Below are 23,847 nucleotides of genomic sequence, written 5' to 3' on the forward strand. Positions count from 1 at the left end.
TAAGTAGTAACAGGTGTATATTCTTTTTTTCATTTTAAGGACTAATCCTATTCTGTATGAATGTAACTTGAACACAGTATGTCCATATTTTATTTGGTACAAAACTAGAATTCTGAATAATGGTTTTTAAAGAAAGAGTTCTAACTGCAGACAAGAGTACATTATGCATATAAAATTTTGTTCTGTATATAAAATTATAGTAATGAAGAAGTTTAAATATAAATATGTCAAGAACAATGAGGAGAAAATGAAACAAAATGTTGGAAGCAAAATATCAGGCCGAAAAATGATAAATACATACACAGATACAGAACTCATCAAAGATTGCTGAGTAAAAATCAGAGATCACACAGTTATGTCAGAAAACCACCAAAGAAACAGGAAATAGCAATAGAGAATCAATTTAATAGTGGTACAAAAGAGAACATAAAATAACAAGTCTTTTAATGGAGATGGACAATTATAGCTTTTCTTTAAATTTTTGAGTTAGGTTTTAACTTAGCACATAAAAATTTCATGGGTTTATTTTTAAGTACAGTGTACATATTTATTTTTCCAAAAGCACTGTTTTTTATTTATACAGAGTCCTAAGCAGTTCAGTGGCAGAAGAAGTGGAAGAGGTTCCATTTTCAACCCTGGAGCCTCTGTGATATTGGTTTTTATCAAACACACAGGCAAGTGGCATCATAGATTTGGTAAACTGATGACAATGTTCAGTCTCTCTGCTAGAACAACAAGGTGAGTGCCAATCTCTGCTTCTGTAAGAATCCTAAATCTAGTATTTTCAACTCTAACTCTTCCAATTTCTATTTCTGAAAGTTTAAAATCAATCGACAGAATAGTAGACAGACATGTAATTACAATATCTAAATGTTTATTCAATCTCCAATCAAATTTCTTCCTCAATTATTGTTTTCAGGAAGCTGGTTGTTTATATTCATTTAACTTCTGCTGCCATGGCTTAACACCTATAGGATCCCATTTGTACACTCGAGGGCCTTGTTTTTCATTGATACCAGTTAAAAATCATACAACAATGAAGCAGCCTCATTTCATTATTCTGTGTGTTGACTTGAGAAATATCAGTAATTCTTTTACATAGCATGTCCACAGGAAACTCATAGCTGCCTTTGTCTTTCCAATTAGCTACCTCATAATGTGCCCTTTGTACCTGGAGTCTGTCAGCATTTACTCCCATCATTACATAACCAATGTTTTCAGTTATCTTGAACAAGTGTGTTACTGTTTTGGAATCCAGTAATTTGTCATGTACTTTCTTCTATGTGACAAAACCTGCCAGGCCTGATGGCGCACGCCTTTAAACCCAGTACTTGGGAGGCAGATGCAGGTGGATTTCTGAGTTCGAGGCCAGCCTGGTCTACAGAGTGAGTTCTAAGACAGCCAGGGCTACCCAGCGAAACCCTGTCTCGAAAAAACAGACAAACAAAACAAAACAAAACAAAACAAAAACAAAAAACACAAAATCTGAGCAGTCTTTTCCTCTGATAGCTACAAGTATAAGTCCACCCTGGTTAATAGCCTTAAAGTCATATTCCACTTGGTAGAGTTGGTCCGTGGGAGAGAAAATAGTAATGCAATGGTCAAAACAGGCACTGGAACCACGGGCATGGTTTTCCCACTATTTCAAACACAGTCTGTAGGGTGTGTATATTTTTAAAAGAGAAAAATGTATATTCTAGTGTGGAGAATATGAGATATAATTAAATGCAAATTTTCAGAATAAATGGGACAAACATTGCTTTATTCACTCACACACAGGGCAGAATTTGGGGTCATAAGCTCTTGACTCTCTGGTTGCTGAAATATAGTGGTCAGGATTTCAAGGCATTAGGAATGAAGTTAAAAGTCACTTCTCAGCAAATCTAATATATCCAAGAAGTAAAAACCAAATGGAGGTATTTGGACAAATTATTCAACAAGTAGACCACATATATTCACCTACAGGATTACTCAAGTTAGATGAACATCCTGTCACAACTTAACATAAACAAAAATTTGCCAGTGTGATGTTTATTCTACTTTACATCATCATAAAGAAAACAGTAAGAGTTGACTGCTGACATTTAACAAAAAGATGTATTGGAACACAGCTCTCAGTGGGATTCTCCACTAAATCCCACCCACAGAAGAGAAGGTGAGATACGCGAAAGATCCAAAGGGGTAGAGGACACCAGGAAAAAAAAAAAAGGGCCCTTTATAATTCAGTGGTTTTTCAACCTTCTTAAGGCTAGAACCCTAAAATATGGTTCTTAATGTTGTAATGACCCCAACCATAAAATTATTTTAGCCTCTACTTCATAACTGTAATTTTGGTAGTTACAAGATCCAATCCTAATTCAACTGAGGTAACTGAACAAGAGGATCTCTGATTCCTTTGCCTTCTTGAGGCTCTTTTTCTATTGTTGATTTATCTTGTTTAACTTTGATGTGATAGGTTTTGCTTGTGTGTTTTATGTTATCATATTTTATGTTGTTACATTTTGCTGTTATCTCCTAGAGGCATGCCCTTTTTGAATGAGAGACAAAGAAGTAGATACATGTGGGAGATAAAGTGGGAAAGAACTGGGAGGAGTAATTGGAGGGTAAATGAGTCAACTATTTTCTCAATAATACCTTTAACCCAGGTGAGAAAATAAAATACAGAGGTACACAATGTCTTTTTCTAATGATGGGAATATAGAACAATTATGACCAACTACTATGATTCAAGAGAAGATGTCATAGGAATTAATCAGTAACTCACAGAAATTAAAACAATATCAAAGATGGGAGAAACTAAAAAACAATATTTTAGATTATAGACTTAAAATAACAGTATAGAGAAATAGGAAAGTTAATAGACTGAAGATTCAAAGTTAAGTAATTACAAGTCATAAGAACAGATGTAGAGAGAACAAGGAAAATATGAAGAAAGGAAGACAATGAAGGATTATTTCAAGGTCTTTTCTTAAAATTGAAAAATAGTAGCTTTATTAAGGAATCTAGAAAGGGTTAGTACAATTCATACAGATCAATCTATATCTGAGACAGAGAGATAGACAGACATAGACAGACAGAGACAAAGAAAGAAGGAAGAAGAACAAAAAGAGGAGTAGCAAGAGAAGGAGGAAGAAGGAAAAGAAGAAGAAAGGAAGAGGTGGAGGAGGAGAAGGAAAAGAAGAAGAAGAAGAAGAAGAAGAAGAAGAAGAAGAAGAAGAAGAAGAAGAAGAAGAAGAAGAAGAAGAAGAAGAAGAAGAAGAAGAAGAAGAAGNAAGAAGAAGAAGAAGAAGAAGAAGAAGAAGAAGAAGAAGAAGAAGAAGAAGAAGAAGAAGAAGAAGAAGAAGAAGAAGAAGAAGAAGAAGAAGACCGAAGAACTGTGACTGTTTGATCATGACTTTAGGTTTTCCACAGTAATCTGAACATTAGAGGAGATAAGAAAAAATAAGTACACACACACACACACACACACACACACACACACAAATACAAAAGGATGAGGAATGGGGGAAAAGAGATGAAAATGGGGGGGGGAATGGGAAATAGATGAGGGGAAAAGAGAAGAAATAGCGAAGTCTTCAAAATTTAAAATGATCTGATTTTGAGCTAGGATTCGATGCATAGCCAAATAATTACAGACTAGAGTAGGATAATAGACATAAAATATCTAAAACCCATTAAGCCTATTCATCATTTCTGTAAAACCACCAAAATTGAGAAAAAAATCAAATAAGTAGATGACATATATTAAGAGAAATAAAAAAAAATATTACATTTGAACTTGCATTGAGGCAAATACCTAAAGACAAGGGGAAAACTTCACAATTGTACACGCTTGCAGATCTGGTCACCTATCAGCTCACAGTGGGGGATAATGGTTCAAATTTTGTATACATTTAGGTAGGAAAGGCATAACCAAAGTTCTCATCGCTATGATTCTACCTTTAAAAGCTGCCACAAAATCCCAAGACTGTTTCTTTACAATGCTGTACACACTCTATTGGCATAGTCAAACACAGATGAGTTAATTATACATTTCATGATCAAAGATCACTGTAACTTCTTCCCTGAAAATTTTATCAGCAAGTCAGAAGACCTTCATTGAGCCTGGGTTAAATGGCACAATAACTGTGGCTAAAACTCTAACAACTAGCAGCAATTCTGTGTATATATGCCTTTTATATGCACTTTTCTGCAGTTAAAATATATTTCAAAGTAAACAGACATCAAAAGTTGACACAATCCTTAAACATTTTGAAACCAGTAATGTTTCATAGCTATACTACCCAAGAATGGTGCCATGGGATTTCTAATTTTATTACATATGTACTTATATGTAGGTATAAGTGGGCAACAAAACATCTGAAACATTCCCATCAATAAACTATTCTTCTTTTTACACAGTTGTAAACTAGACTATATTTCTCTTCTGCTCCCATGAGAGTTAGGATTGTTCAGTGGTAATTATGTGTGTTTCTTTGGTGTTCCCAGGGAGATACTGATTATTTAGTTGCAGTAAACGTGTGTATAAAACCTCTGGTGTCTCCATCCTTGTTGGTTTCTATAGCTGAAGTCCATGAGCCTCCATTCATCCTCTCAAGTCATAGGTTCTGGTGTTGCCTAGAACAGGTGTTAGCTTCTCTTTGCTTTTGATTGTTCCTCTACAAAATGGTGAGCACTCTCATATGCTTCCAAGCTAAAGTTTTTTTCATTGTTTGATATTATGTGTGAAATGAATTAGTATTTTATTATAATTAAAATTTATACATATATATGCCTGATATTTTGGAAAAATTAAGTACTTATACATGTATGAAATATTAATTAGAATTAGAATGTAAAAGAATATATATTATAAACATCTAATATTATTTATAAAGTTAAAATCTAATAAGGTTGTTACATATTTAAGAACTTAATTCATTTTTCAATAAAATCATTATCAAATTTTACTAGAATTCATTATCTTCTGGCTGCTTAACAATAAAGTTATAATTTTATACCCAATGTTTAAGATTATTAAATTCAGTAATAAATTGAAGTTAAAACATTTTTAAGTAAATGAAAATATGACTATTTAAAGGGTTTATATATTCACGTATATAAGATTTCCAAATGTTTAAAATTATATCTTTAAAACATATTAAAGAATTGCTTAGTTAGAGTTCTTTTTTATTAAATGAATTGCTTGATCGTTTTTGACACAGTTTCTCATTGAATGTGCAAATTCTACATGTGTCAGATTCTATATATTCATGGAATTTCTCCATAATATTAATACTGAAGTTTTTTTACTTTACAAATTTTTATTTTCAGAAAATTTAAAATTTGTTTGTTAAAAACATCATCTTAATAATCTGAACACTTTGTATTGTTTTTCTTATTTAAACTTGATTACCACTAATACACCAGTACTGCTACTTTAGCAGTGATTTGTATAGCTACATTGGTAGCTTGAACAAAATAATCATTGAAATCTGATAATAATCATAGCATAAAGTACTCACATATATAAATCTTAATTAAATTGAGACAATTTGATTATGCAATTTTAACTATTTTAAGAAATGCATTATGGAAACTTTTCCAGTGGTTTTCTGTCAGAGAAATATAATTCCTTCCAATTATAATTACACACTTAGGATTAATTAATTAATCAGGAAAATCAATTAAATCTTACAGATTTGATTTTCAAAACAAAACGGTTATAGTTTGTTTCTATTAATATGTTAGGATCTAAAATTAATTATTAATTCTGAACTTTTCTCTTTTTGTCCCTCTGCTGACAATTATTGAATTATCAATGCACAGAAAATTCTGAAATTGGATATGAGTTGAACCAAAATAGATAATTACCATTCCACAACAGTACAGTGAAGTTAATCAATTTCCAGTTATAAATGAGATAAGATGAAGGTTGCCATCTCTACAATCATAAATTTCTTCATTCCAGCTACCCTACTTCTAAAAAAATGTATATGTCTTCATGTGTGTGTGTGTGTGTGTGTGTGTGTGTGTGTAAATGAGACAGAGAGAGATCGAGTCAGAGGTAGAGAGACACAGAAACTAATATAGAGAAAGACAGAAAGACAAAGAGACAGAGACAAAGACAAAGAGAGAGACAGAGAGACAGGAAGAGAGAGAGAGTGAGAGTGAGAGAGAAAGAGAGGGAGGGGGGAGAGATGGAGAAAAGGAGGGAGAGAGGGAGAGGGAGAGAGGGAGGGAGAGAGAGAGAGAGAGAGGGAGAGAGAGAGAAAGAGAGAGAAGAACCTCCAGGATGTCCTTTTCCTTTTTGCTATAAGTTGGGAACATTCTAACTTTGAGATCCTAAGACCTCTTGATGTATATTTTTATACGAAACCACGTTACATTCATTTACACATGCAAGAGAAAAATCAAAGCCAAAGCTGAAAGTAAAATGGACATAATTTTAATGGATTTTTGTAAAATTTTTGTGCATTGGATTCAAACAGCAAACTGTGTGCACTCAACTGTTTTCACAACGTTGTCAAGAGGTCTATGTCTTTTACCATTTTACACACAACTGTTCATTACAATATGTTATCTGCCTTGTGGGACTCAGGGGTGTGGCGTGACAAGCCGTGGTGGTAGTGCACCTAGCTTTTATAGTATCTAACTTGAAAATATTTCTCTTCTATGATTCCTTTTTCTTGATAAAAATAGTTTTCACCAAACGTTGGTGGTGCACACGCACTACCGTTCATGCTTGACATCACACCCCTGACAGGAACACATGTTCTTATTTTGTTGATAAAAAGTATTACAAAAATTTCCATACAAAAACTATTTTCATAGAAATCTTGCATTTCCACAAATAAACCTGAACATTTTTTGAAAACAAAACAGAAAAAAAAAAACTGCTCAAGAATTTTGTTCTTTTAACATTGTGACTATTGTTAAATGCAGTCCACCTCAAAGTTCTGTCACGTAGTTTTGTATAGGTGACAAGTCCCCAGTCTTATCAATGGAATCTGCCCAGGCTCCATCAAGGTCCTTTCCAGGAGGAAGGAGAGTTTCAGTTGACATATCAGAATGTCAGAGTGAAAGCTTCAGTCTTCCATATAACCAGTAATACTGAGCCCTGTTTTACAATTCAAGACAAGGATTGCAAAACATATCTTTTATATCAAAATCTTTATACCAGTGGTTGCTTTTTTATTTCTAGTGTAGGTTAGGGTAGGGGTTCCTGGGAGCAAGTTGCATATTAAAATATTTGCCATGGGTATTTTAAGAAAACAATTAGAAAGATAATTGCCATCTATATCACAATCCGTGACACAGTCTATTGAGAAAGAAAAGTAACTGATGGTGATCTGCTTTCTGTTCCACTTCTATTGAATACTGATTTGTTTTGCATTACGTTTTTTCACATTCTATGAACACATATCTATTCAGATGATGATTTTACTGAGTATTAGGGGCTAGTAACATCACCTCATTTTGTTGGTGACCATTGTACTGTTTCCTGTGACACTACAATTTTTGCTGATTTCACACATCTTAAAAAAAAAAATTATGGCATTTTTATTGGTTATCCTTTTGGGCACCAACATTCCATCTCCTGACAACAGTTGAGCTTCAGAAGGAACCAGCAGTTTTTCCCTGGACTGCATTTGTAATCAGCCACAACATTTTCATGTAACATTCACTCAAAGGAAGGGAGGAACCTATGATAAACAGTGTAACCCCGTGTAACTTGGTTGATCCATGGTGCTTGTAAATCAAGTCTGATCACTGAAACTGCTTAGATCACAAGAGTCTCTAGTTCATAGACACAGCGGCATGAGGTAACTCATTTTATTTTGCACAGGTTGCATATTTCCACAGGAAACATTCTCGCTAAATTGTTTGAAAAAAAAAAAAAAAAAAAAGACGACAGTTTGTGCTTGGGTGATTGGCCTCCCAGCTTCATGCCATGGTTTCTTTACCTGGCAACCTTCTGTCGTTAAATGTGTGCATGTTGATAACTTCTTCTGTTTTCACAATAACTGGGGCCTGTGGCTTATGTTTGAGCCGACGCTGGCACTTCAGGGACATTCTCAGTTCTTCTACCATGGCGCTACAGAAGGACCTCTACAGAAGAACACAGAGAGATTGGCATTACAAAAGTTATAGGTGGACATAATGTAACAATCATTCTCATAGACTGGCCAGCAAGCCAGCCTAGAACATTTAGAGTTTCATGATGATTATAACAAAGTATTATATTTTAATACATGACACACAATAATGAGAATATTACAACATATGGGCTAATTTAAAGAAATCTGCCACCTGATAATGAAATAAACTCTCCATTAATAATTTTTATTATTCAAATAGATCAAATTGGATTTTCTTATGATACTATGTAAAGTTTATTAGCATTTTATAGATGTCTACTTTAAAATTTAAACACAAACAAATCTCTACCAGGTACTCAATAGTGTTTTATAAGTAATCATACTATAAGATGTATTTTTCAGGTCAGAAGGTGAGATACACAAGTTTTCTCTAAACATTGTTTCTCTACTGTATATCTCAGAACAACAAAAATGGCACTCAGACAAACAAAATATAAACATAAAATGTGGAATTTATTTACAAGTTTTGTTATTATTATACCTCTACAACATTGACAGGGACTAGAAACATATATATAATACAATCATGAAATGGAAACTGCTCATATTTTAGACACCTAAACAAGCATTATTTATAATTTATCATTGATGTGTTCATAATGGAAAGACAAAAAATTGTTTATCCCATGTGGGTAGGATAACTATGATTTTCATCTTATTGTCAAAAGATTTTCTACCAATTCTGCATACATAACAGGCCCATTAGTTCAGTGTTTCTCTATCCATATTTGACTCATTTATGCAAAATATTTTTTTTGTTAATCTATTTCCTTACTTGATTAAGACATACTGTAGATGAAAGTTCAGATGGAATGAGACTATAATTAGCATTTCTATACAAAAACCAAGAATGTACACAATATATAAAGTTATACATTTATGAACATTTGCTACTGTAAAAATGATATGAAACATGATGAGATAAAAATAGGTATTTTGAGACATACTGAGTTAGCCATTGTTGCTTTGTAGTTTATCATATTAGGATACAGGATAAAAAAGAATAAGTGAGTGTTTCTATTGTTTTAAAAATATTTTGCATGTATAATCATTTGTGATACTAAAACTGTTATTACAAATTATTTAGGCCTCAGTGTGTTAGTGTAAAATAACTCAAGAGACAATGCAAATTTTAACTGCTAATAAACAGTAAAACATCCTGTCTATAGTTTTGTGATTTAGACAAAGTTCTAAAACCTTTTTATTACTTCATGGCCATAGCCTCACTTTCTAGTAGGTCTTTAACCTGCTTCTCTTCTGTTGAAAGATTACAGGTAGTTAGAAAAATTAAGGTCTTTAATATCAATGTTTTTCATCACATAAGAAGCAGGCAAATCTTTTTCTCCTGTTTCATGAAGAATTCTCTGATATTAATGTTTTTCATTACAAAAATACAGTTCAAATCTTTTTCTCCTCTTTCTCTTATGAAGAATTCTCTAAATCAGTCACCTTATCATGACCTATGTTCTCATTGTTTTTCTGCAGTCTTTTTCTTCTCATCACACATCACTCTGCTTGGGTGTCCATCCCCATCCCCTCTGACTTCTCCTTGTTCTTGGATATGCTATGCTGAGTACTTTAAACCTTAATGTATTCTAACTTATTTATTGCCTTACTATAAAATAGAAGTTTCATTCAGAAAACTCCTTCCACAGGCTACATTATCTTTATTCAAGTTTGTTTTATTCCCTTAGTGAGTTGTTCTCTTTATTCTTTTCTCTCTAGACTCTGGGTTTTCAGTGTTCCATTCTCACTGAAGTGAAAAAACATTGAGCTCTTGCTGCTTGTGAATACATATGCTCTTCATACAGCAACATAGTTAACCATAGCTACATATGAATCCAGAGCCTTTTTATTTAACACTGCTTCCTAATGAATTGCATAAGGTTTGCTTGCCCTTTAGAAGCATCATAAAATACAATAGAAAACCCCAAGACTTTAGTAACTTTGAACAAGTAAAACAATTAATGTATTAGCACTTGTAATAGATGAAGATTAAATGCTAGTAATGATTTCCCTTCATACTGCAGAACTATTGCTTGGCATTATTTATTATGTGTTAAATTATAGCTTTTGAAATTCATGACATATTTTAAATCAAAACTCTATATGCCTCTGTCAGCTGGTACATTGGAATGGTGTTGCTTATTGCTTAATACCTTCTATTAGATGTATTTATTAACAACATGATGATAATGATGATGAAGATGGTGATGATGACAACACGGTAGAAATGGAAAAATCTGATTCCAAAAGGGGAAGGAATACATTGTCTTGAGGTAAGATAGTCTTGACTTTCTGTTGAAACATTTAATAGAAGAATCAATTAATATAGTACAGTTATTATAACAAGGTTAGAAGTTGATCCCATTGACATTTAAAAATGGATTAAAGTGTGAATGAATTTAAATTGTTTGAAAGATGGCTTTATTTAATACAGAGTTCCTAAATATCAACTAATGTTTAACACTGCCATCTTAACCTCCGTCTATTTGATCATATAAGTTTTATAACAAAGTGGAAACATTAATTTTATATTAAAAGAATAGGCTAAGTAGCTTGTTTTCATGGGAAAAAAACCATCAATGTGCATATAGCTTCTACTAGAAAAGATTCTATCTCATTTATATTAAGATATTTAATCCTTGGTAGTTAGTGCTTACTTCAGACTACACATTAATACATATGAAAAATTTTGAAGTAATGTCACATAGTATCAAATTTATGATATTAATATAAAGCATAAATAAAATCTTGCTTCAATTAAATATCCAATCTTTATTTTTATCTCCTTTAAATAATCTTAAATAATTAATCTTAATTGAACTGTAAACCCCATTTCCAATGCAAGTCACATATGAAATAGACAAAATTTGTAACAAATAACTTTTATTCAATCTGTGGTCTTTATTATATTATTTTAAAATACTAATTTTGTTAATTTTCTCTCTGAGTAAGCTGAAATTTGCCAGTACTTTCTTTATCTATCAGTATACCATAACCAGATAGTTTTGTTTATGAATAAATTGACTGTGAGACAAAAGGTTTTATTCTCTTTTTTATCATTCCAACGTCTGCTAACCCTAAATTTTGAACTATATTTCTGAATTTTTTTATTCATTTCTTGGAATTTTGACCTGCCTCAGTTCCGAATTACGAATTCTTCAAATAGATCTCTGCCTCCAGTAAAATCCACACGGTTTATATAAGCCTTTATTCTTTCAGTCTGTGCTGGTTAAAAATTATGAGGATGTTTAAATATAGCTTTAATTTCATATCATTCAAGAGAAGCAGATAATTCTAAATATGGATTGGTTTTTTTCTTATTTTAATTTGAAATGTCTCTAAAATACTCATGTGTACTTAATATTATTTTCCTTTATTGTCACTAAAAAGCAAAAGAAAGAATGACAGGAAAGAGAAGGATGAGTGGAGGTAGAGAGGGAAAAGAAGAGTCAGGCAGAGGGGCAGAAGAGTACCTTGCCTTTACACCCTTATGTTGGGGATGAACCCTTGTGGCATGTTCTTCAGTGTGGGAAGTTCCTTCGAGTGAAAACAACAGTAAAATGTTTCTCCACATTAAGGTAACAGACTACAAAAAGGAAAAGTAAGGCACAAGGATACTAACCATCATTAAAAACCTCTTTTAGAAAGTTTCAAAAGTTTACTAAACAGTGTCTGGATGGTATGGTGGCACTAACCAAATAGAAGATTCCTGAAAACGAAAATTTAAATCTTTGAGCTGTTAGCATGTATAATTGCATTAGAATAAGTAAAACTCTTCATAAAATTCACTACATTGAATGAAGCAACTTGTTATTTATACATCCCTGGAAATGAAGAAGGCTGTGATCTACCTGTAAAAATGTTCCACATAGTACATAGACATATTTGAAGTTTACTCTATGCTAAAACCAGAAACTGATAAAATGGAATTAGTTTTTTTATTTTTCAATTAAGGTTTACTAATCCTCATTAAAAATGTATTTGCCCTCTGAGCAAGAATAATCATATATATATTTTACTAAGAAACTACATTTTATTTGACCTGCTGTCCTATTCCTTAAAAATAATAATATAACTAAAGATTATTCTACTTTTCATTGAAAAGTTTTTACAGTTATTTTGCCTAAAAGAATTGAGCACTATAGAAAGATTGTTGAGCATCTATGAGGCACTGAAGATCAATCAAAATGTTTAGTTTGTGTTTGTCACTTAAACTATTTAATGGCGAATTATACATGAACAACTTATACATTAATATTTTCCAGTTATTTTCTGGTTTTATTAGGCATTTACTCAAGAATGAAGAGTTATATACAGTCAAAATGGTCACTGAGATTATTCACAGGAAATTATATCACATTAAGTAATAACTGAATAAAAACAGATAAAGTATAATAAAACATGTCAATGTTATATAATATTTTTAGAAATCTCGGTGTTATAAGAATGTGACCAAGTTAAAATTATCTCCTAATTTATCTGACTATAATTGGCAGCACTTAAAGATATATCAAACACCTAATATCTTACATGCCATGAGAGAATTGACCTAAAGTATAACATAACATAACAGAGAAGCCACTTATAGTATAAATTACTAGCTAAAATACTGATGTTCAAATATTATATCAATTTTGATCTTAATATTTAGTGCTACTTCAACGTTTTGAAAATGTTCAAATATTTAGAAAAGCTTTTTCAGAAGAAAATTTACACATCAGTTTTGGAGAGATACTTCTGTATAACTACTGTAATTTTAGAGAAAATAAAACTAAGCCTTGAAAATAACTTGTTGATCTCAGGTTGACACATCAATAGTATCAGATATGTGCAAATCCTGAAATATTCAAGTAACCTCCTTCTTTATGAGTTCATGGCTAGATGAACATTTACCTAAATTATTTTCTTAGTGATCTTTAGTTTTTACGTACTGTAGTTATAAATCAAGCAAAAAATATACAAAAATGAAAAATAACTGTCAGGACATTAAACAATATAGCATACTACACTCAGCCTGGGTTGGTCTATAATAATACACATATTGATAACTACAATAATAAATATAAATTATTCTCAGAATTTTTACTTCAAACAAAATTTACCCATTTTTATATTAAAATTTTCAAATATAATCAGACTGATAAAAGTACACCACTACTCCATATTGTTACATTTTCTTTACTTAAACCTGTACAACCAATAAATAAAGGCAGAGAGCTACAGAAGCCTTTTAGCCAATACAGCAATGGATGCTCTTTGAGAAGAAAAGTGTTGATCATCACATTCCTGCTAATCATCCCATTCACACAACCAGGCTCTGGAAGCTTCTGTTATTAAGCAGAAGAAGATAAGATGCACCATCTTTATCATTGTTAACAATGATATTAATATACAAATGACTTTCATATTACAGCTAAATGAAAAGGCTTGATTCTTACTAAGTATGATCTTTTAATTTAAAAACCTTTAACCTTTAAACATCATCAACAATTGTGCATAAAAATTGGGAGACACCAGAACTATTTATAGTTATTTAAGCATAACCTGACAGCCGCTGTTCAATCATTCCCTCCCTGTCCCTAGCCTCTAACTGCTCAGCTGCTGAAAACTGCCTTCTTTGTTTATTCAATAATTTTAGCTACTACATGTGAGTGAGATCATTTTTAACATAAGAATCTTTCTTTGAATATATATATATAAGAAATGACAGGCTCTCAGATCACGCCCTTCAAAGCATTTTATTTATAAGTTCATATGTCTGTATATTGCTTCATTTTTTGCAATAATGACAGTCTAAGAAATCATAAACCCAATTAAAACTGTGATTTGTGCTTGTACATTTTTAAATGTAAAAACCAGACCTTAAAACATTGGTAACAGAAATAATTAAAAAGGGAGTGTGATCAAAGGTTTCAATGAGTTTTTCCAGTTTAACAATCTAAACTTATACAAATTCTGAATGCAACTTCAGGGGAAAAAAACAATCAAGAAGCAGGTCAACAAGATCTACAGAGTTGATTCAGCAGCTAAAAGTGCTTCCTGACCCTGCATAGGACCTGAATTCAGTTCCCAGGACCCACATAAGGTGGTCGATGTCTGACCTCCATGAATACCTGTATTCACATTTATTGGTCCACGCATACACACACATGAATAAATTAAAGGAAAATATTTTGAAATAGAAACCATTAAACACATATATTTATATAATGTTAATTAATGAAAAAAATGCCATGAATCTGACTGAGAGTAATGGAAATGTGGGACAATTTGGTGCAGGGAAGGGAAAGGGAGAAATGCAATTATAAGAACTAATGGATATATATATATATATATATATATATATATATATATATATGNATTTCTAAATNCATTTTCTAGAGGAGGTCATTGTTTAAACAATGTCAGGCCAGTCCTCTGGTTGTAGAAAGCATTACTAACCCTGAAGATGCACATTTCCTTTCTGCCAATGATAAGTTCAAAGGTTTTGGCATTGGGATTTTTTTTTTTTAATCTAAAGGAGGAACTATGTTTTAAAACGCTTGTTAAAATTAGAAAGCATAATTATTTATTAATGCCCGACCTTAATTTTAGACTATACCTTATAGTGATAAAGAAAATGGGTTATTATTATCAACTAACAGGAATGGAATAGCTGATTTGGAAGATTAGACAGGAACATGAAGGCAGGTATCCTGTTTTGATATAAATGGTATTTACATAAAAGGCAGCTTTAAAATTACCCATTAGTTCTTATGCATATCATTTGGGAAGCAAAAGAATACCCTACTTCTAGACAGTGACATAAAAATGCCTCCAAGTGGACCATTTATTCAGTTTTACTCACAAATTTAGCTTGAGTTCTAAAGATCTGTACGCTTCACTGTTAAGAATCTTCTATTGCATCATCCTAGTAATTCTAACTTTTGAAAATTTTAATTCAGTTGAGTATCTTTCACCAAATGTAGCTGTTTAGTCTATCTGTGGATCCCTTTTCCCTAACTGGACTGCCTTGCCTATCCACACTTGAAGATGAGCCTAGTCCTACTGCAACTTGGTTTGGCAAGGCAAATCTTCCTTTTTCTGAGCCTTTTCTGAGGAGAAAGGGATGAAGGGATGATGGGCAAGGAAAGACTGAGAGAGGTAACTGTGATAAAGATGGCGAGTAAATTAATTAATTAATACAATTATTTAAAAGTATAGATATTTGTATTTTATTTAGGTATAACTTGTAAAATGTAAATGCAGGAATAAAATCTTTATGAACAATTTCTGTACTGCTAGACTTTTATCAATATGGAAATTCTTTTAAAAGCATTACTTCTGTGACATCAGTCCTTCAAAATTCTGAAAGTAGTTCATATAAGAAGATATGAGAACAACTTGTTTATAGTTTTTGATTTTGATAAAATGTAACTCACTCAGCTTGAGATGTGCTTTTCGATTAAAAACACAAGATCTTTTGTCCTGATAATTTAAACTAAATTTCCTCTTAACAGCTATCAAACTGAACAGTTGACTTTTCTTGGATCTCTTCCCCTTATATTTACAGCCATCTTATATATACTTTAAAAACTATAAATGAAAACTTTCTACATATACACAAACATTTTGTTTTGATTTACTGGAAAAATATAACAGAAATTTCTTGTTTGAGACTGCCCGGTGTTACCTCAGCAACAACTACATTGACTTTGGTGGAGTATGACTAGAACAACTTTCTCTTATAGTTCTGAGATAATATACAATTCAACCATGTTGGGACATTTAACACATACATGTATTCAAGTCAAAATACATATAGTAAAATTTTTAAAGAATTATTTATTTATTTTATGTATATGAGTACACTGTAGCTGTCTTCAGGCACACCAGAAGAGGCATCAGACCCCATTATAGATGATTGTGAGCCAACATGTGGGGGCTGGAAATTGAACTCAGGACCTCCAGAAGAGCAGTCAGTGTTCCAAACCACTGAACCATCTCTCCAGCCCCATATACTATAATTTTAATACCTGAGCATGCACTTTTAGATTTTAGTTGTTAGACATGTTAACTATATTCATTCCATCTTAAAAATATAAAGTTATTTCAACACCATTGTATATTTTTATTTCAAGAAACTCAGTGATTTATATACAGGGTATACAATAAAACAATGTGTACAGGATTTTTTTTAACTTCATAATGAAATATGTTTTCCTTATGTAAACCAAATAAATGGCAAACATTTATTTATTTATTTATTTATTACAGGTAATTCAGATAAGTATATTTCACTTATCCTTTGCAAAATACTAAAATATTATAGTGTGAATGAAGATGAAGAGAAAGTAGACAATGAAGCATTTAGTGGCTGATTATGGAAATACAGCTTCTTGTCTGTTTTAACATGTAAAACAACTCATTGCAGATATGCTTTCTTTAAAAATATTAATTAGGAAACTTCACAAGCATTTACTTTGATTTTAATGCTATTAATAAAATCTAAGCTAAAGGAATTACAAATGTATAATAAATTAATGAATGTGGGAATATATATATATATATATATATGTAGAGAGAGAGAGAGAGAGAGAGAGAGAGAGAAATACATAGATAGATAGACAGACAGACAGACAGATAGATAGATAGATAGATAGAGTTCATAGTAAAATCCAGAAGTATGCTTAATTATAATATTAAACTTCTGAATGATCTAGCCAGAGAATTTTTCCAAGAATATGAAGAAATAAAAACAAAATCAAAATTATCACCATAAATGGGAAGAATCAATAAACCAATAATTGTTTAGTCTAATCTACTAAATTACTTAAAACAATGATTTTCTCCATTTTATATTTTTTTAAATAAGTTCCTATAATGAGCTACATTATTAATTTAAATGATATAGAGAAGATGGCTATGTTAGGCAGATCAGATTGAGAGAAGTATACAAATAATTATATATATATATATATATATATATATATAATTAGAGTGATAGATGATAAATAGATGATAAATGACAGATGACAAACAGACAGATCATAGATAGATGGATAGATAAAAGATTGATAGATAAAATTTACCATCAGGTACTGCTTAAAGTTTTAGAGATTTTAAAAGGGTGGTGTGAATTTAGAATTTTTAATTCTAAAGGAGAAAAAAGTCTTATTGGGAGAAAGGTATTCATATTGAAATAAGAAATGTAAATGCAACAATGTATTAAGAAGTAAGAGAGATATGATTGGGTAGGTCCATAAATAAAAGATAGTATTAATATTTGAGCATGTTTTAGTATCAGAGAAATCACCTTTAAACTATCATAATGTGGGGAGGAATATTTTAAATGATGCAACATACATCTACCTAAGCATAAAACAATATACAAGCCATGTTCTTTTCTATTACAACAAATACCACCATACACCTATATCTTACAGAAACAAGCTTATGTGAAGAGATCAGACATACTACTTTTTATCATGGGGAAACTATGCTGGGCAATATAATGACTAATCTAACTGCCTGGCCTAAAATGATAGGTGGAAATATTCAAAGAGGAATGAAGGGCAATGGTCACTTCAGTCAAAATAAAAAGTAAGACCTTGGCAACCTGAGCATATTTTAAAGTGATCAGAGGAACTGGAAGTGAATAAACTGGAGAGAAGCTGAAACCCTGCAACTGTGTCCAGGGACATTTGCTACAGGTTCTTACGCAGAGTTAGAGAAACCTGGGCTCATTATAAAATTAATGTAGATTCTGTGAGAATCAGTGATCATGGCCAAATGTTATCCACTTACTCTCAGCTCAGCACAGTCATCCTCCAGCATTTACATATGTAAATATATATAATATAGTATATTATATGTATATATATTTATAATATGCATATTTATAATATAGTTTGCAGGTATAATTGTTTATTTATACCTGTCAATAAATATGAACTTATTTCAATTTTTTAAAAAGTCTTAGTAAGTTCACATATTTCTGAAGCTGGATATCTTGAAGAGTTGAACTGAATCAATTAGAAGTTATAACAACCATGTAGATTTGTTTTCAGAATTAAATAACCACACTCCTTGAGTTTTAATGGGAAGGAATGATATTTTTTAATTATAAAGAACACAGCTCAGGTAAATCAAATGAAGAAACATCTTTAGATAATGACAGTACAATTTCAATGGTGTCTATATTCAATTTGCTTTATTTTAATATTAAGATAGACTTAAAAGAATCATTACATAAAGATGGCTAGACATTCTCACTAGAAAACCCAATATTCCTTCATAAATATGGGGTCTATTTTAAAGTAACCAAAAAAACAATTTTGGCAAATTATTGAAAAATGTCTACTGATATTTTGATGATTTTTTTAAATTTGGTTGCTCATTTTGATTTGCTTTGAAACCCGTTTTCACATCATAGAAAGACCAGAATAGCCAAAGTGTATTTATACGTAATTAACTTATTTTAACATAACAGAATTTGGCTTAGTCATGTTACCAAAAATATACAGTCTTAATGCTGTGAGAACATAAGTTCTACAAGTGTCTGAAATATTAAAAATATTACACATGGTAACATCAGATCTAATAGGGTTATCAAAATATTCACTTGTAAAAGATTACTAAAAAGGTGTCAAATACTATAATTACGTAAAATTTTAAGATATTCCATATTCAAATTTCAGACTCAATAGTGGGTCAACATTTATAACATTATATCATCCAAAGTAAAGGAAGATATTTTTCAACTGTGCTTTTACAAAAATAATTTCTGGTATGTACATTTCAAAGAATATTAGCAGAATGCATTTTACATGTTTTAACATTGCCTACCATATTTTTAAATACCATTTTTTCTGCTTTGTATTTTTGACAATAAAACTTTCCTAGTACTGAAGAAACAATCTCACTCTTATACATTGACTAAATATCTAAAAAAATATTCTTTTATTGAAAACAAAAACCAAGGCAATTATATACAGAAAACTAAATACAGCACTGGAAGAGAGAAAAGAACGCTGCTCATTTCAATTCTAGAAATGTAAATGTACATACAGATGCGATGTGTACTATCTGTGTGATTTTCATGTTTTTCTTTATACTTTCAGAACCAAAAATATAGAAGTTAAGTGATCAAAAAATTTTCAGTCTAGAATTACAAAACTATTTGTACAAGTTACTAAACATATTTAAGTATAAAGAAAACTCATACTAACGCCTATGTGGTTTTACATATTTTCATAAAGATGTTTAATATAGTAAGTAAAACACTCATTAAGAAAAATATGTAGTGGCAATACTACAATATTTGTATGTATTTATTAATTTGGAAAATTAGTAATAGTTTTCATAATGCAAGCTAAATTGTTCTAACAAAAAAATCTGAGAGAATTCTACTGAAGTTAAATTGTATTTATTATCTAGCTTCAAATTGCTGTTTTTAAAACCTGAGATTATTTTGGGAGGAGCATTTCTATTTTTATAATATCATTTCTGATTTTCTTCCCTCAGTAACAATATCCTTCCATTAATTTAACAGCAATGAACTTCAAGTAAATATATGTACATTCTCCTCTCTCTCTCTCTCTCTCTCTCTCTCTCTCTCTCTATATATATATATATATATATATATATATATATATATATATGTGTGTGTGTGTGTGTGTGTGTGTAATTTTTTTACTTAGTCCTAAGTAAGATAGAGATATCTATTTTTCCTGCAACTGATAATTAAACATTTAATCAATAAATTTAAAGATTATGATGATGATCATGTGTCTTTGTGAAATATACTGATATATTTCACAAAATATATATTTTAGTGGTAGGTAGAATGAATGATATGAGACAATTAACAGCCACAGCTCAAAGCATTTCTTGTGGTTGGAAATAGCAGAAAATAGATTATTTGTGTTTTATCAGAAGAAAAATCAGTGTTTTAAATTGCAAAAATGTGACATTTACCTTTTCCAATTGAGCGTTTTTTTTGGATTTGTATAAAAACTCTCCTACTGCCACAAAAACTGAGAGCACCAAGCCGGCTGCCAGGACAATGAAGATACCACCAATATTCTGCACCCCTAGAGCACTGGCCTCTTTGCTCTCCTCCTCTGGGCAGCCATTGCCTCGCCACCACTTCTCCTTCATCATGTGCAGCTTGCCTTCCTCTTGCAGCTGAAGAATTGCTATGGTGATTTTGTCTCGATATGGAGAACCTGAGAAAAGAGGATATGCCTTAACTACTTCAAGGAAAACAGTTTTACAATTAAAGATCATGAGTAGAAAACAGAGAATTTACGAATGCTTCCTAGTATCAATGAACAAAGTAGAAAACCACAAATCAGAATTTTAATAAGATAACTAAAGCAGTAGGCTTTTTAGACTTATGTTAGTGTATATTGCTTCATGTACAGAATGATATGCTTTTTAGATTACAAAGAAAAACTATTTGGATGACAGAAAATGACTCCATCTAAGATAAAAACTTGAATTATTGGCTAATTAATAAAATATTAACAAGGAAAACACTAAAGGAAATGGATAGTATAAAGAATTTTGTCAGAAAACACCTAAGTAAGAAAAGAAGAACGCTGTTTTCAGCATTCTCCACTTCTAGGAAAGTCGTGGAAAAATCTTACCTCTAGTTTAAGCCAATAAGTCAAGGTTGCCATAACCATTAGTAGGCAAGTTTCAATAGCATTTCATATTGTGTGGATACTGGGCATTTGATTTTTCCTATTTGATGTCAATAAAGTGTCACAGGTTGCTTAAAGTTGGATTATAAAAATTATTATGGCAATGTCATTTTTTAGGGTCCTATGACCCAATAATGTTAAGATTTTTTATTAGATATTTTCTTTACTTACATTTCAAATGTTATCCACTTTCCTGGTTTGCCCTCAGAACCTGCCTATCCTCTCCCCCTTCACACTGCTCACCAACCCACCTACTCCTGCTTCCTGGCATTCTACACTGGGGCATCAAGCTTTCACAGAACCAAGGGCTCCCTTTGATGCCCGACAAGGCCATCCTCTGCTACGTATGAGGCTGGAGCCATGGGTCCATGCATGGGTCGGTGGTTTAGTCCCTTGGAGCTCTGGAGGTACTGGTTGGTTCATACTGTTGTTCCTCCTATGGGGCTGCAAACCCCTTCAGCTCTCTGGGTCCTTTCTCTAGGTCCTCCACTGGGAACCCTATGCTCAGTCAAATGGTTGGCTGAGAGCATCCACCTCTGTATTTGTCAGGCACTGACAGAGCCTAGCAGAAGACAGCTATATCAGGTTTCTGTCAGCAAGGAATTGTTGGCAGACACAATAGTGTCTGGGTTTGGTGACTGTATATGGGATGGATCTCCAGGTGGGGCAGTCTCTGGTTGGCCTTTCCTTCACTCTCTGCTCCACACTTTGTCTCTGAATCTCCCCCCATGGGTATTTTTGTTCCCCCTTCTAAGAAGGACCGAAGTATCCACACTTTGATCTTCCTTCTTCTTGAGCTTCATGTGGTCTGTGAATTGTGTTTTGGGTATTCTCAGCTTCTGGGCAAATATTCACTTATCAGTGAGCTCGTAGCATGTGTGTTCTTTTGTGATTGGGTTACCTCTCTCAGCATGATATTTTCTAATTCCATCCATTTGCCTAAGAATTTCATAAATTCATTGTTTTTAATAGCTGAGTAGTACACCATTGTATAAATGTATCATGTTTTCTGTATCCATTCCTCTGTTGAGGGACATCTGGGCTCTTTCCAGCTTCTGGTTATTATAAATAATGCTGCTATGAACATAGTGGAGCATGTGTCCTTGTTATATGTTGGAACAACTTTTGGATATGTGCCCAGGAATGTTAAGTGTCAATAATGTTAAGATTTCTTAATTGCCATTAATAGTTTTAAGTTTTAGAATGCTTCCTTACAGTTGAGATAACAATAATAACATAATTTAGTATTTGCAATTATGAGGATAGAGAAATATAAACAACTACATGGTAAGTATGATCTTGCTACCAGGATGACTAGAGCATAGATAGAAATATCAAACTACCTGTATCCTTCAACATTTGCTGCAAAGGACCTTGTTTTTTTTTTTTTTTTTTTTTTTTTTTTTTTTTTTTTTTTTTTTTTTTTCTGCCCAAAAGAGTTTGTTTTTGAAGTTTCTTCAAAGAACACTATATTTTATGTTCTTTGGGTAGGGACACAAATCACCTTATATAGCTTTTCTGCTTACACAAATATGTTAAATCTTTAAGGTTTAACTCAGTGCTGCAAATGATGATTTATGTAAATATGTTTCTACTTATAGACCGCTTAGTAAAATAAAGGAAAAGGAAAATCTTAAGCACAATGCTCTCATATCCTGTTAAAAATGATAAATTTAGACAGAGAGGTACAACTGTGCTTCTAGCACTCAGGAAGCAGAGGCAGGCAAATCAGAAATTTGTGATCACCTCAGGCTATAGAGTAAATTCAAGGCTAGCCTGAACTTTTGGAATCCTTGTATCAATATATTATTCTAGACCCAGAAAGATAAACATTGCATTTTTTTCTTGTGTGTGGATGTTAGCTTTTATGCTTTAGATATGTAGAACGTTTAGATATGTTTTAGATATGTTTTAGGTAGAACACTGAGAGAGGTTTAATAACTATTTAGGAGTGAGGTTGAGGGATGGGATCTTCCAAGGAAAAGGAAAGAGGTCTGAGGGCAGGAGAGAGAAGAGAATTGGGGAGGAACAACTAACACATATAACACCCTATGTGTTTTATATATATATATATATATATGTATATATATAAATGGAATTAACTTAAGAATGGGGGTATGTCAACTAAACATTGTATGCTACAAAATTTAAAATCCAGTACTAGGAATTGGCTATATCTTCTCAAATTATTAGACTAAGGGGTCCCATAGTCCCGTACAAATACCTCAGGCTAGTGGCTGCCCTCCACATTGTCAGTAAGGCATTATTCCTAAAAAGTACCACATTTTTTTTGTTTTGTTTTGTTTTTTAGTATCAACGTTTTTATTCTTCTTCTTTCATGCAATAGTTACATCCCTTCCCACCTCTACTTTTGATTCATGTGATCTTTATTTTTGCATGGAGAAGTAATTATTTTTATTATTATTATTATTTTCTTTATTTACATTTCAAATGCTATCCCGAATGTTCCCTATACCCCCACCCACACCTGCTCCCTGGCCCACCCACTCCCACTACTTGGCCCTGGCCTTACCCTGTGCTGCGTCATATAAAGTTTACAAGACCAAGGGGCCTCTCTTCCCAATGATGGCCGATTAGCCCATCTTCTGCTACATATGCAGCTAGAGACTCGAGCTCAGGTGATACTGGTTAGTTCATATTCTTGTTGCACCAACAGGGTTGCAGCCCCCTTCAGCTCCTTGGGTACTTTCTCTAGCTCCTCCACTGGGGGCCCTGTGTTCCATCCAATAGCTGATTGTGAGCATCTACTTCTGTATTTGCCAGGCACTGCCTAGCCTCACAAGAGGCCACTATATCAGGGTCCATTCAGAAGAATCTTGCTGGAATGTGCAATAATATCTGGGTTTGGTGGCTGATGATGGGATGGATTCCCAGATGGGGTAGTCTCTGGATAGTCCATCCTTTCGTCTTAGCTTTAAATTTTGTCTCTGTACCTATATCCTTTCATGGGTATTTTTTTCATTCTTCTAAGGAGGAATGAAGTATCCACA

General features: G+C 32.3%; 1 protein-coding gene and 1 pseudogene across 6 annotated transcripts in view; both read right to left on the minus strand.

Moving 5' to 3' along the window:
* Positions 1–307: 307 nt before the first annotated feature.
* Positions 308–6,722, minus strand: LOC110326743 (annotated as a pseudogene).
* Positions 6,723–7,801: 1,079 nt separating this feature from the next.
* The window catches only part of Grik2 (glutamate ionotropic receptor kainate type subunit 2), a 740,066-nt gene continuing 724,020 nt past the window's right edge, over positions 7,802–23,847 (minus strand). For 4 of the 6 annotated variants that reach the window (XM_021204374.2, XM_029542109.1, XM_029542110.1 and 1 more), the window contains 2 exons: positions 20,106–20,356; positions 7,876–8,091 (listed from right to left, as the gene is read on the minus strand). In XM_021204374.2, the coding sequence (XP_021060033.1) occupies positions 7,927–8,091; positions 20,106–20,356 (416 nt within the window). In that variant the 3' untranslated portion in view covers positions 7,876–7,926. Of the gene's footprint in view, positions 8,092–10,300; positions 10,440–11,769; positions 11,857–20,105; positions 20,357–23,847 lie in introns of all 6 variants that reach the window. The other 2 variants (XM_021204375.2, XM_029542111.1) reach the window with 2 other exon arrangements.

The sequence above is a fragment of the Mus pahari genome, chromosome 9, assembly GCF_900095145.1.
Source record: "Mus pahari chromosome 9, PAHARI_EIJ_v1.1, whole genome shotgun sequence".
NCBI classification, from domain to species: Eukaryota; Metazoa; Chordata; class Mammalia; order Rodentia; family Muridae; genus Mus; species Mus pahari.